This window comes from Sceloporus occidentalis, unplaced genomic scaffold, assembly GCF_023333645.1.
Source record: "Sceloporus occidentalis isolate IW3139 unplaced genomic scaffold, rSceOcc1.0.p SCAF_3, whole genome shotgun sequence".
NCBI classification, from domain to species: domain Eukaryota; kingdom Metazoa; phylum Chordata; class Lepidosauria; order Squamata; family Phrynosomatidae; genus Sceloporus; species Sceloporus occidentalis.
The window spans coordinates 207,609,444-207,624,287 of NW_028316983.1; the positions used below are offsets into that span (position 1 = coordinate 207,609,444).

The 14,844-nt window shown below is 42.3% G+C and overlaps 1 protein-coding gene across 1 annotated transcript; it reads right to left on the reverse strand.

Moving 5' to 3' along the window:
- Positions 1–6,740: 6,740 nt before the first annotated feature.
- MSC (musculin) lies at positions 6,741–13,839 on the reverse strand. The gene is made up of 2 exons (XM_089518903.1): positions 13,351–13,839; positions 6,741–7,725 (listed from the first exon to the last, which is right to left on the reverse strand). The coding sequence occupies exons 1-2, from the start codon at positions 13,837–13,839 to the stop codon at positions 7,639–7,641; spliced, it is 576 nt and encodes a 191-aa protein (XP_089375029.1). The 3' UTR covers positions 6,741–7,638.
- Positions 13,840–14,844: the final 1,005 nt, after the last annotated feature.

The following is a 14,844-nucleotide window of genomic DNA, read 5'->3' on the forward strand; positions in this document are numbered from 1 at the left end:
GGCATCATAGACTTAAAATCCACTATTGTGAAACAAAGAGCATTCTTTCAACTAATGTATTGCTTGCGATTCTCTCAACAAACATTGTATTGCTTGTGGTTCTCTCATCAAATATTTCTACCCACATCCACAACAATTTTCTTAAACCACAAGGTGGCACCAAATAAAGTAAGTGTTACCATCCATTTGATGTTCATAAAATAATAAAGTAAAGTTGGGTCCCATTGAAAAACTATATTTTGCTCTAGAAGTCTTCATGGAACAATACTCAGAATAGAGGAACCACAAAACGTCATGTTTAGAACATGAAACTGAACACAGATGAGCTATATGGAAGGATGAAATCATACATATCCAACTCATTGTCTCATGGGAAACAGAGGGAAACTTTTTTTTTAACCAAACTATGAGGTTAATATTAAACATGTTTATTGTTAAAAGCTCTCCACAGAAGAGCTCTTTTGATGCAGGGGAGAAGTAATTGCCATGGGATTAACTTATAGGGGAACACCCATATGGAGGAAGCCATATCAACCTTGGCACTGCTGCATTATTGCCAGTACGTTTATTTCAGAATCCCATGAATTTGAGTTCCATAAATGTAATGGGAGGGGAGGTGTCACAAAATGAATTCTGCTGATGGAAATGTCCTTTTATCATAAAAGCATGAACAACATGATTGTAGCCACAGGCAGTGCTAATAGTAGTGATGCACCCCAATCATAGACTTTATTATATTTATACCCTTTCATATCTCTTCTATTCCTTTTCCATTCAACTCTCATGATATTCCTCTTCCTCTACATTTTATCCTCACAAGAAGTTGTGAGACGTTTGGGCTAAGAGTCACCTGGTAAGTAGGCACCAGAATTTGGATTTCTCCATTTTAGTCCAGTATTCTAAGCATTGCAGCATACTGACTCCAGAGATAGCAACATGAGCATTTTACCCTGGGATGGTCACTGAGGCGGGTTACAGACCGCCGAAAAGCGGCGGCCTGTACCCGCCCCTTTCCCCGGGGTATCGGGGCCTCAGTGTCCAGAGCAGCAGCTGCTGAGGCCCCGATCCGCCGCTTTCTGGGCTGTGGGGAAGCGGCAAAAGGCCCCTTCCCCACAGCCTGGAAAGGGGTGTCCTTGGGGCTTCAAGCCCCGAGGACACCCCGCGGCGGCAGGGAGGAGGAGAAAGGGGCCGCTCGGCCCCTTTCTCCTTTGGTCCGCTGGGCACAGCTGTGTGAAGGCTGCGCCCAGCGGACCAAACCAGGAAGGAGCTCCGAAACAGAGCTCCTTCCTGCTCCGCGCTAAGGGCGCACTAAGCGCCCTGGCGCGGAGCGAGGACGTCATGTCTGCGCCACCCCGTATAGAGGCAGCGCGGTCATGATGTCATCATGGCGGCGGCCGTGTGGAACGGCTGCTGCCATTTTGTGCGCACAGAGCGCGCACTAGGGTTAAGAGGGTGCAGAAGCACCACCCCTTTCTAACCCTAGTACGCGCTCCACACGTACTTTCTGGCCCATTTGTAACGGGCCTGTCTTTAAAAGGCCTTGCTCCAAAGTCTTCTTGGAAGTAAAGTCCAAGCAGCAATTGTTTGTCCATGTTTCATAGGATATGATCACATGGAAGCATTCCTATATGCACAAAGTGATCTGACCAGCATCTTTATTTGGGATATTTCTTAAAGCCACATACATTTTTTTCAGCATTTTGGGTCTTGTGACGTATGTTCCAAACACTAGCAGCAAGCTCTCTGACGGGTATTTTGAATGAAGGCAGCTCTTGAAGCCACCTCTTTGTGCTCAGTCGTTGTAATCTTTTTCTACCACACACCCCCCAGAAAGGAGGGGGTAACAAGAAAAAGCAGCTTGTTTTTTCATCTGAAAAAAAGGAGCTTATGGTGTATCCACACTGCAGCTTGACACTGCTTTAACTGCCATGACTCTGTCCTACAGAATCCTGTGATTTGTAGTTGTAATCTCAGCCTGGTCTGGTGCCTCACCCAAGTACAAACCCCAGGATGCTGTAGGATAGGGTCATGGTGTCAAACTGCTTTCATCAAACTCAAAGGGTGTGGATACAACCTTCAAGACCAGTGGTGTCCCTATGCCTGGTGTCACCTTGTGTGTGATATGTCTGCTGGAGGGAGCAACAATGGCCAAAAAGGTATGCTCACCCTCTTCCTTCCCCTGAGGAGGGAGCATCTGCCTCAGTGAAACCTGGGAGAACTCACTCACCTCTTCTCTCCTCACTATGGGGTGTCAGGTATCACCTTTCTTCTGAGGTGTCACCCAGTGTGGGCCACACCTCCCACACACCCCTAGTGACACCACTGATCATTGACTACAACCAATGGTGCTGGACAATGAAGCAAGCTGAAGCTCAACAGCATCTTGAAAGCCATCTCTCATCACTGTAGTGTAGTATAGCATGCGTATAATACCACTGCAGCTACTTTACAGTAGTACATAGGATGAGATAGGATTTGTATGCTTGCTGTCTTAGCCATGCAGATGGCTATTTATTCTGCAGTTGTAAGAAAAGAGAAATAGCCAATTTTCTTGAGGCAATAAATGGGAATATCCATCCTATGGATAACATGGATGTCCAAGACAACTAGGGACAAGATATAGTGGGAGCTGTAGTCCAAAACAGGTTTCCTCACTATTGCCTCAGTGCATAATTCTCATAGTGGAGATTCAATGAAATCCAAATATTTTGCTTTTTTATTGCAAGAGTTATTTAAATAAAACACAAATGATGTTAGCATAACTGTTTCATATAATCATTCTGTTTTGAGCAAAAACTAGTGTAACAGACTTCCGTTGTGTTTTTTCTCCTTCCATCTAACTGTATTAAGTGCTTCAAAATGTTTTTTCAGATTATTCCATTTGCAAAATATTTAAACTGTTCCATCTTTTCTCTTGTTTTTCCAAACTCCAAGAGTCATTAACCAATTACAGCTGGGCACAGGTCCAAGGAATAGCCAGAACCCACAAATAGGCTTATCACACAGCACCTAAGTAAAATTGTTGTAACTTCTCTCTGTCTCACTTTAAAAGAATGGCTAGAAGAGCCAAATTATTTGCAGGGGGGGGGGGTTAAAGAATATATATATATATCTGTTTGGTGATTTCTGATTATTTTTCTGCAAGAGACAAGAGCAGAAAACCATTATGTGAATATAATCTTGTGTTGCTCAAAGTAACTTCAACAGAATTTCTGCAGGTATGGCAGAAATCATCTTTAGCATTCAATTGCTTACATATTTTCTGGAAGTGGTGAGGAATATGAACCTCTCCATATGCTGTTGGACTGAAACTCTTAGCAAGCCTAGCCAGCAAAGACAGTGATGAGAATTGACGGAAGTTACAGTCCAGCAACATCCAGTCAGCCACATTCCCCAATCCTTTCTCTTAAACCTGTGCAATATAATAGCTATTTCACTGGTCCTTGATTTCTCTTATTCAATAACTAGAGCAACTGAGTAAATTATCAATGTCATTTGCAAGTGAAAGTAGGGGTACACAAAGACTGAGGAGCCCTGGTGGTGCAGTGGTTAAACGCCTATACTGCAGCCACAGTTCAATACCAGCCAAGGGCTCCAGCTTGACTCAGGCTTGCATCCTTCCGAAGTTGCTAAAATGAGTACCCAGCTTGCTGGGGGCAATTAGCTTACACATTGTGAACTGCTTAGGGAATGCTTAAGTGAACTGATAAGCGGTATAGAAATGTATTTGCTGTTGCTTCTGCTACAATTATTACAAAGATTACAAATCAGGTTTCCAGGAGAAAAGGAGCATGTCCCAAGGCATGGCACATCCTGGTAATGGGACAATCAAATCTAGTGTTCCTTCCTTCCCCCAGGACATTTGCATTTCCTCCTGCAACTTGAGACAAAGGATCTTCTTGCACCCAAAGATGTAAGCCAACTTCTCTGCCTAGCCCATTGTGTTCCCAGTCAAATTCCCATCCATCTTCAGGATGGCTTGGTCACTGGTTTTTGTCACACTAAAATTAAACACCAAAAAACGAGCAGCAAGCTTACACTTCAACAGTATAGAAAAAAGGGGAACAACAAATGATATCTATTACTGCTTAAACATGTCTTATTTTCAAAATATACAATACTGTATACAAAATGGCAAGTCACAATGGTAAACTACAATCAACAATGTGCATATGACAAATCAGGGTAATCGAAGTCCATGTAAACAATGTCTACAGTGTTGGCAGTGAATATATTTCTACTGCATCAACACCATGAATAATTCACAGTCTAGAAAGCACTCATAGATGGTACTTGAAGAAACAACACATGAAGTTAGAACCTGTAGTTTTACTGGTAGCACAGTTCTTTACTGGTGGTATTCCAGTTGTATTCAGTATTCACAGTATTAAGACGGCTACCTCCGGAGTACTCTGTGGCCGTTTCGACTCTACAGAAGTCTTCATCAGCATTTTTGAGTTATTTTGCCGGATTAATATTGTAAGTTATGTGTTCCATTCTTCTAAATACACAAGGTTAACAATAATTAATACATTAATTACCATCAATAACAAGATACACCATAGAATACAATTGTAAAATAAAATTCCAGGATTAAACCAATGTAGCTTACCCACAACATTCAACAACTTGGCTTCAATAATAAGAAGAATGCTGGTACCAGTTTACAGGAATAGTATGTTATAATATACTCTACCTGGGAGCCCTGGTGGCGCAGTGGTTAAATGCCTGTACTGCAGCCATTCACTCAAAACCACAAGGTTGCGAGTTCAAGACCAGCAAAAGGGCCCAAGCTCGACTCAGGCTTGCATCCTTCCGAGGTCGCTAAAATGAGTACCCAGACTGTTGGGGGCAAATTAGCTCACTTGCTAATTAGCTTACTTGCTGTTCACCACTATGATCTTTGGAATAGCGGTATATAAATAAAACATATTATTATTATTATTATTATTATTATTATTATTATTACCTAAGCAATGGGCTGCAGGTGATTGCCTGCTCCATTCAATTTCCTTAAAGGTATATCTTCTAGAAATATGATATGCTTAGTTTCCCATAAAGTAAGCTTGAACCACAGCTGAATGTACTGAATCTTAATGTTATATATACAAATACTATAACATGTATAATAATTATAAGGTAAACAACTATTTCTGTCACATTACAGATACATTACAAGCACAGTATAGCTATATTTTATTTACCTGGCCTCCTTCCCATATTAAGAACTGTCTGATTTGTCATATGCACATTGTTGATTGTAGTTTACTATTGTGTCTTGTCATTTTGTATACAGTATTGTATATTTTGAAAATAAGACATGTTTAAGCAGTAATAGATATCATTTGTTGTTCCCCTTTTTTCTACACTAAAATTAAAGCCATCAACCAATACAGAATCCCATTGTCAATTCTTGGGAAAGGACATCCAGCCTTTCTTATCTGACAAGATAGCCCACCACTTGGGGCTAGAATTCAGGTATAAAATGGGTTTCAGAAACCAAGTCTCAGGCTGCCCCCAATATATGCAACTGTGCCACCCTCTGATGCCCCTAGTCTGAGCCACTCCAGCTTTCCATGGTCTATACATCAGACAGTAATGATCACCCCCTGTAAATGCCTCAAACTCCACTATCCCATTCCATATTTCGACTTTGGTTAGCTCTGAGTACTGTGTCTTTTTGATTTGCTATCTTTTGTGTGTGGTTGCACTCTGCATTTTTCTAAATAAAACCCTTTTAATGAATCCCAAATCTGGAGTTCTCTTCAGTTATTACTGGTATAAATAGGTGAAACAGTCCTAAAAGTTACCCAAGCCTCTTGCAGAAGGTAATTTTCCCAACTAACACATATTTGGTGGAGACCACCTCCAGTTCCCCCTCGCCTTTCTTTGGGTAACAGCAAAAAGCTTCCTATCTGCCTACAGTGGCGGATGGGGTGTGTAGTAGGAAGGCACCATCTTGAAGACAGCTCCTACAGAAAAGAAAATGGATTCAGATGATATAACTGAGAAACACATAGCTTCCCCAGTCATGCAAAAAGAAGAAAATTAATGCCGTCTATTAGCAGCTCCCTGCACTCCAAATAATAGCACTGCTCCAGGAGACTTTTAGCTTCAACAAATGCTTTTCCAGGAGGACAGCCACTGGAAGGAGAAAAATCTGGAAAATTCTCACTCAGAAGGCATGGCTAGAAACACACTCAGTGTACAGAAATAACTATTAACACTCAAAAAATTAATCTTCTTCCAAAATGTCTTCCCTTTCTTTCAGTTAACAAAATCTTCCATTTCCCAATGACAAAAATGATTTGAGAATACAGAACTTCAGAACATTTCATATGAAGAGTACAGCAAAAGGAAGTATATAGCAAAAGGAAGAATAGGGAGACTCAGAGCCATTTCCATTGAAATGAAAAGCTGTATTTGCAAAGCAGCATATCACCAAATTATGTCAAAAGTGTGAATTGTTTTTACTTTCATATTTCTCCACCTTAAAAAAAACCCTATTTAACTAGAACTGCTAGCAATACTGACAAGTGTTCTGTTTATATTGTTACTTCTCTTCTTTCCATATGTTGCATTGGTTTACTTCCAGATTAATCACCCTTAGAGAAGTCCCATTCAAATCAATGAGATTTCATTTTTCAGCAGTGTCAACAATCTCCAAGAATTTGCAGCATCCTTACAGCAAAGCTTTTAATATCATGTATAAAAATAAAATTATTTACATTTGAAATATTGATTATAACACCATTCACAACAGTAACACTACAATGGTTAATACTGCATAGGAAGGAAATACATTTGGTATGCTTTTGGTCTCCTAGGCCATTTTAAAAACCACATTTTGTAAAGTACATCTACCCTAGTCTCAAGTAAACAGGCTTCCTGTTTCAAGTTAAGACATCTTTACACTCTGCTGCTGTATGTAGTTCTTTAAATGACAGTTTTCTGTACTATTATCTTCAATACAAAAACATGATTAATAATCCCAAGAGGATTTTTTCTGTGACGGATCCATAACCCACTAAAGGCTCCTGGTATTTTCATTTTAGCAAATTTAGTGCCACAGCATCTATGAAAATGCCCATTTTAAAACCAAGTAATTTAATTTAATCTATTTAAAGTTTAAAGGACCACCCAGATGTTGTTGCCTTTTTGTCTTGAGTTTTTAAAAGTTGGCTAAAATTACTTAAGTAGTCTTAATATTGCATAGCTGCCAAGAACATAAGGTCAAATATATTATGAAATTTGAGTTAGAACACTAGTCTAGAATACCACTTTCATTTGTTATACAAATAACACTGTTTGGGATTATCTCATACAATCTATAATTTGGTCCATGCTGTTAATTCTATCAGTTATCCTCCTGTGTATCTTCTGTTAGTCAAAATGCCTTACAATTGTTCTTTAGATAGCGAAGCAGAAAAAGTCTATTCCAAACCGACCACTTTAGCTGAAGCAGGAAGTTCAGTGAACTCTTATTTCCTCCTCTGATACACGTTTTAAGTATCTTTTTCCTTGCGAATGAACAAGAAGAGAGTTTAACCACAGATCATTCCTTTGTATCCATTTCTTTCTGTCCACAGAAGTCAGTGGGTTTGCAGGCATATCCACCAAGAATCCTGCTCACTTTAACTAAGCTGTAGTTCCACATAATCTGTTGGTTGCTGAAACCTCCTTGGTGTCTGATTCCGGTCTTCCAGAAACCACAAATGGCCAGGTCTGTAAATTAAAGTAGCATTCCAAGTTAGAAAGAAGGATTGTGATATGTGCATTCCAGAATTTCTACTGCTCTTTTTTCCTAGTCCCCATTTGCCAAAAATATTTCTTGAAAATGTACTTAAAAATCAGATACAATACATTCAAACTGTAGCAACTTCTCCGAAGCAGTCTGGGCTTGAGGCACATTCTGTCCACTGTTCACACGAACAGCAGCTTCCTGTCCCTTATCCTACATGGATAAATCTCAATTGGGGGGAAGGGGAATAGATCAAAAATTTGCTGTTTCTCTTTTGTATTCCTCAAACAAACTGCAAATACCTCTCCTACAATGATGCCTGCAGTTCATAAGTTTCCAAGAGACCTATTTTAAAATATGATTTCAGGAAAGCAGTCCAATTAAGATGATTTTTCAGCAATTCAAAAGAGGTTTTAAACAATGTTTTTGTTAAGTCAAATGAGCACTGCCACATTTACTATAATACTTATAATGTGTGGCCTTCTCATGTACTATTCACACATATGAGCTTGGATATATTACAATTCCCATAATCCCTGAGCAAGCATGGTCCATGATAGTTAGGAAAATCTGGGATTTGTAGTCTAAAATGTTTTTTCCCCTGAGTTCTGCTCTTGCATATCTGCCTTGAGGAGATGATTTGACCTACTTTGAGCTTGCTAAATAGTGATTTTTGGTGAAAATGGGAGTGCACAGAGACCACTGATATTGTCTGGGTTTCTAGTTCCCTATATGGCTACAGTCAAAGAGAAGAATTATACAGATTTGGACTGTCCTAACATTAACTAGAAACAGAACCCTGCCAGTGCTCAGTTTTAGTATTCTTAGATTCAAGCAATCCATGTCTTACATCTATGATTCCCACATCTTTAAAGCATTAAACTAGAGGATGCATACTGAAGTGGCTTCATTGTTTCACAGCTGTTTTTGGAGGCTATATTTCATCTCTTCTGGAGTCATCAGGATTTGCATTGGATCATAGATCATGGACTGCAAGTGGAAAGCTCATTGAATACAGGAGCTCAATAGATACCATGGTTAAGAATGATTAGTAAAGTTATTTAAAAGTAAAAGAAAAAGCAGTACCTATCATTATTCCTAGGGCTAAATCCAATTTGTCAGTCCCAACTTGAATGGTCTCACTGAAGGAATGGGGCTTGACCCAGATAGAGTTCATTGATTGAACTGGGCTGCTCTACTAAAAATGACAGCTGAATGTAGCCTTTAATTTATAGTATAGAGACAGTCGATGCATCTTATCTATTAAAAAAAAGATGCTACAGAATTAAAGGACTACTAGTGCAACCAAGAAGTTGGAGCACCTTGTCTATGAAGAATGTGAGCAGTGGCTAGACTTTCTAGTTAAGAATCTAATAACAATCAAAGCAAAATAAAATAGAGGATTTATACATTAGAAAGTGTGAAGGAAAATAATAAAAACAGCCTTGCTTTCTTATATATTAGGCCCACTCAACAAAACAGGGGGTAAGAAACAAGAGTAGTACTTCACCCAGTGCAAAATTTACAAGATTCATTACTTCAAATTATGTGTGGATCATAATTTAAACCAGAGCATGAAAGTAACTTGTTGCAAATACTGAGTTAACTCATACTGATTTTTTTTTAATAACTATAGTATAATTGCAATACAAACAGGAATAGCTTCATTCTCTTTTACTTCACTAACAAAATTAAGAGATGCATCCTTTGTTACTTAGGACTGTTTTGGATCAGTGGCTTGTAGCACTCTGGCCGCTATTGGGTTTATTTTTATTTTTAAAAGTGTGTTTGTGCTTTCAAGTCACCACCACCAAAGAGTTTTTTTAAGACAGGTAAAGTCTGTGAAACTAAACTATGAAAAATTCAACTACCTCGTCTCAGAAAGAAAACAGGAGGCACTGTTTTAATTTATAATTTCTAAATGTATGAATTTCATGGGGTTTTTGTAGTCAAGGAATACTCAGGCAGTTTTGCCAGCTCCTTCCTCTGAAATAAAGCCTACTTTTTCATAACAAGAAAGCATAGAGTTACAGTTTAAAATCGTTGACTGTGGTGGTTTAACTAACTAATTAATCTTTAAAATTAACTTTTAAAGTTTGATTTAAACTAGTGCCACTTGCAAATATTTTTTTAAAATGGCACGACTTTGCAAAAGGAATAGCTTATACTTTTATGAGCCACATGTGAGCAGGAGTATCTTCCTGGCCACTGCCAAAAACAGAACGCTAAACAAATCTTTATTATCTCATCCATCCAGGAAAGTAACATTTTTTGTCAGATATACATTAAATGGGCTAGGGCCGCAGGGTCATAAATATTGTACTTGGAGAAGTATTGTGCTCATAGAAATATGAGAGAGACAGCTTCATCATTTCTACTGCTGTGCTAAAAGAGCCACAACTATCTACAAACAAACAAACAAAAAGGAGGGGAGACTTCTTCTAAAACTGTTGCCAATCCCAAGAGAGATCCTTCTAGTACCACAGAAAAAGACTCAGAAATGCAAACCAAAAGTCTGCAATCCTGTACAAGGGAGGAAGATGGACTAAGCAAAAGTCTACAAGGACTGACTGCACTTTAAGAGAGTTTAAATTATTCAGTGAGGATTTTTAAATTGTTCAGTAAGGAGTTTTCAAAACTTTCATTAGCTTAAGTTTACACACACAGAGAGAAAAGTTTACTTTTTGTACTTCAACTCCCAGGATCTCCCAGTAATGATGTTGCCCAGGAAATCTGGGAGTTGTTGTCTACATAATTAATGTTCCTGGGCTCTGCCTGAATCACTTTGAGTCACTCATGATAAAAGCTTTTCCATTACTTGTGTCTACTATAATTTCTGCAACTGTAAACACAGATGTGCATTCTTTTTAATAAGATTGCACTAACACTGCTCTCTCTCTCTCTCTCTCTCTCTCTCACACACACACACACACACACACACATGTACACAAACATAAGTGGAGAGAGAAAAAGAGAGAGATTAAAAAAGAAAAAGTAACTTGTGTTTCCTGATTCCCTACCACCAGCAGCACCAAAGACTGGGGAGTCTGTGAAACTTTTTAAAACGACTGGATAATCTGTGACACTTGTTGTTGTGTACCTTCCAGTTGTTTCCAACCTATCATGGGATTTTCTTGGCAAGTTTCTTCAGAAGGGGTTTGTCATTGCCATCCTCTGAGGCTGAGAGAGTGTGACATGCCCAAGTTTACCCAGTGGATTAACATGACAGAACAGGGATTTGAACCTCCAGAGTCCTGGTCCACCACTGCACCATGCTGGCATGGTCCTGGGAGTTGGAGTTTAAAAAGTAAAATCTAAAGTAACTAAACTACCAGTAATTCAACTACCTCATCTCAGAAAGCAAACAGGAAGCACTGTTTTTAAATATGAAGGCAACCCTCCCACTTTGTTTTTAAATATGAAGGGAATCCTCTCACTTTGTTTTTAAATATGAAGGGAATCCTCTCACTTTGTTTTTAAATATGAAGGGAATCCTCTCACTTTGTTTTTAAATATGAAGGGAATCCTCTCACTTTGTTTTTAAATATGAAGGGAATCCTCTCACTTTATCAGCCAATTCAGATTGTCAACTTAATTTCCTAGGATTAGACAAAGAAGTGAACTGGGGTGCAAACCCACTTGTAGGTTGCCCTCTGCCCTGAAAGCCCTTCTCTCAAGCTCCAAGGAGGCAGGAAGAATAACTGTGGCATTTTGAGGAGGAAAACGCCATTCCACACATAGGTTAGAAGACAAACTTCTCTGATCGTTTTTGGTCAGTTTTTCGGGCTATGTGACCACGTTCCCACAAAAAACTATGGATGCCAGCCATGAAAGCCTTCGACTTCACAAACTTCTCTGACTTCTGTTGTTTCTTCTCCCATTATTCAGGGATTCCTAACCAAGGAGGCATCCACACTGCAGAAATAACCCCAAATTCCATAGCACTGAGCCAGGGCAATTAAAGCAGGGTCAAACTGGGTTATTTTTGGAGTGTGGATGTAGCCCAAAGGATTTAAACTGATCTTCCCCCACCCTCCTGCTCTTCTGTTTCCTCCCTGGGCTTTCCTCAGTTTCTCAGAAGGAAAGGAAGACTATAAGCCACTCTGAGCCCAGAGAATGACTAGTCTTTCTATTTCTGTCACAAGAAGGGCTACGTGGATTTTCAAAGGTTTTCCTAAACCATGACAAGGCACCAGCTTCTCTCTTGACAGAAACATCGTTGCAACACAGCTGCAGAAGCTGTGTCCAAGAAATGACACTCTGCGCGTGTTCAGAGGCACTCTCAGACTGAGACTGAACTGAAGCTTTTTTTAAAAAAACACCCCAAAACAAGGTGCCCAGTCGCCCTCCTTTTCCAGGACCCGCCTTACATTTCTACCTTATCTCCAGGAGGAATTTCAAAATGTCTTCCATTTTGACCATGACTCTGGAGACCAAATTGCTTTTCGCTTTTCTTGAGGGACGTCCTCCATTCTTCTGGAATGCCCTACATTTGGTGGCGCCCTTGTCCTCCTTTGCGCTTAGAGGGCATCTGCTCAGCAGGTCCCAGGGCTGCCTCCGCACTACAGAAAGGATTCCGTTTGACCCCACTTTAAATGCCCTGCCTCACATCTCTGGAACTCTGGGAATGGGAGTTGGTTGTGGCCCCAGAACTCTCGGACAGACGAGGATAAAATATCTCACAGAAACTACAAAAGCCAGAATTCCTTGCACTGAGCCAGGATAAAGTGGTGGCTAAACTCCATCCCCTCTGTCTACCCCTACCAACTACCATTCCCAGAATTCCACAGCCTGGAGGCACGACAGTTAAAAAGTTGGGGTGGGGAGAGGGTTAAAACCGGATCCTTTCTTTCTGCAGTGCGGATGGAACTTCACCCTGCCTCTGCACTGCAGAAATAATCCGGTTTGATATCCCCCCCCCCCCCACACACACACACAGCTTTTTAACCGCCCTGGTTTAAGGGAATTCTGGGAACGGTAGTTTTGTGAGACCTTTAGCCTCCTCTCAGTCAGACAGCTCTAGTACCCCAACCAACTACAGACTAAAGGTTTCACAAAACTACAATTCCCAGAATGCAGATCCCTGGATTCCAAAGTTTTGAGCCAGGCCATTTTAAAAAGTTATGGTGTGTGTGTGTGTGATTCTGGGAACTGTAGTACCCCAACCAACGACAGAGAGCTCTAGTACCCCAACCAACCACAGACTGAAGGTCTCACGAAACTACAGTTCTCAGTATACAGACTCCAGGATTTTATAGCCTTTTTAAAAAGTTGTGTGTGTGTGTGGAATTCTGGGAATTGTACCTTTGTGAGACCTTTAGCCTCCGTCCAGCCAGTGAACTGCTAAAGGCCTCACAAAACCACCAATTCCACAATACAGAACCCTGGCTTCCATAGCCATTTTTTTAAAAGTTGTGGGGTGTGCGTGTGTGTGATTCTGGGAGCTATAGTTTTGTGAGACCTTCAGCCTCCTCTCAGCCAGAGCTCCGCTCCGGAACAAACTCCCAACTCCCAGAATTCCATAGCCTCGAGCCAGCCAAAGCGGGTTCTTCTTCTTCCTCCGGTGTGGACGTGTTCCTGCTGCTGCTGCTGCTGCTGCTGCTGCTTACCAGGTTGACGGGGTGGACGTAGCCTCCTCCTCCGCCGGCGCCCTTCTCGTAGCGGTGGTCCTCGTGGAGGAGCTGCCGGAGGTGGGCGATGTAGCTGGAGGCCAGTCGGAGGGTGTCCAGCTTGGAGAGCTTGGTGTCCGGAGGCACCCAGGGGAGGCTGGTCTTCAGGCGGGAGAAGGCCTTGCTCAGCACCCGCATCCGGGCCCGCTCCCGGGCGTTGGCCGCGTTGCGCTGGCTCTGCTTGCCCTCCCCCGAGGAGCACGAGGACGGGGCGGAGGCCCTTTTCCCGACGGAAGGGCCCTTGCTCCGCTTCTTCTTCCTGGCCACTTCCTCCTCCTCTTCCTCTTCCTCTTCCTCCTCCTCCGCAGCCGAGGAGTGGCCCACCGAGGGCCGCCGCTTGGAGAGCCCCGGGAAGGCCAGCTCCCTCAGGCCCCTCAGCTCCATCTCTGGGAGCTCCTCGGCGTCGTCGCTCAGGGAACCCGTGGACATGGCCCACCCCCTGGGCCCCGGCCCCGAAGCCAAGGGGAGAAGGCAGGCAGGCAGGCAGGCAGCAGCAGGAGCCAGCCGCCTCTGGAGCCCCCTCCCTCCTCAGCGCCGAGGAGACGGGGCTAGATATAGACCTCGAGACATAGGTCTCTAGAAGGGGGCTGTCAGAGCCCCTGCCTCTCTCCTCCCCACTGAGGCCCACTCGGGGTCTTCTTCAGCCTTGCTCCGCTCTTTTGGGCGGGAGCAGGTGTGCCTGGCTTTGAAATGCACGCCTCTAGTTGGAATCTCTTGGCCGTCTGTCTCCACAGATATAGGCTCTGTTTCAAAGCCTCCAAAGAAGGGGACCCCGCCACTCTCCCTCATGATCCCAAGGGCTCTGGCTGTCAGGAGGGTCTTCCTAAGGAGAAGGACTGGATGGATTGGGAGACTTCACAGGAGAAACAAAAAGGGGGCCTTAGCCTGGAGAAGAAATGCTTACGAGGTGGCATGAGAGCCCTGTTTCAGTATTCGAAGGAGTGTCACACTGAGGATAGAGCAAGCTTCTTTCCTGCTGCTCCAGAGAATAGGACCCAAAACAATGGATTCAAACTAGAGACGGAGAGATCCCATCTCAACATTAGGGAGAACTTCCTGACAGGGTCTATAGTCTGAAGCCATTGCTCTGGGACCTGTTCTCTGGAGGAGCAGAAAACAAGCTTGCTCCCTCCTCAATATGACACCCCTTCAAATACTTAAACACGGCTCTGATATCACCTCTTCACCGTCTCTTCTCCGGGCTCAGCAACAAACCCAGCTCCCTATGTTTCTTCTCATAAGGCTCCCAGTCCTTCACGTTTTGGTGGCCCTCCTTTGGAGACGCTGCTGGACTCAGTATTCCAGGTGAGGCCTGACCAAAGCAGAATGGAGTGGCACTGTTACTTCCCTTACACTGTGCTTCTAGTCGCATTGGCCTTTTTAGCTGCCGCGCCACACTGTTGGCTCATGGTCAGTTTGTGGACTACTGGAACT

What these genes read in the sequence shown, in the direction of transcription:
- MSC (XM_089518903.1), bottom strand. Translation starts at nt 13,839, where the DNA reads ATGTCCACGGGTTCCCTGAGCGACGACGCCGAGGAGCTCCCAGAGATG. An exon ending in ACGTCCACCCCGTCAACCTG is followed by an intron (nt 7,726 to 13,350) that starts GTAAGCAGCAGC and finishes TTTAATTTACAG; the next exon opens with ACCTGGCCATTTGTGGTTTC.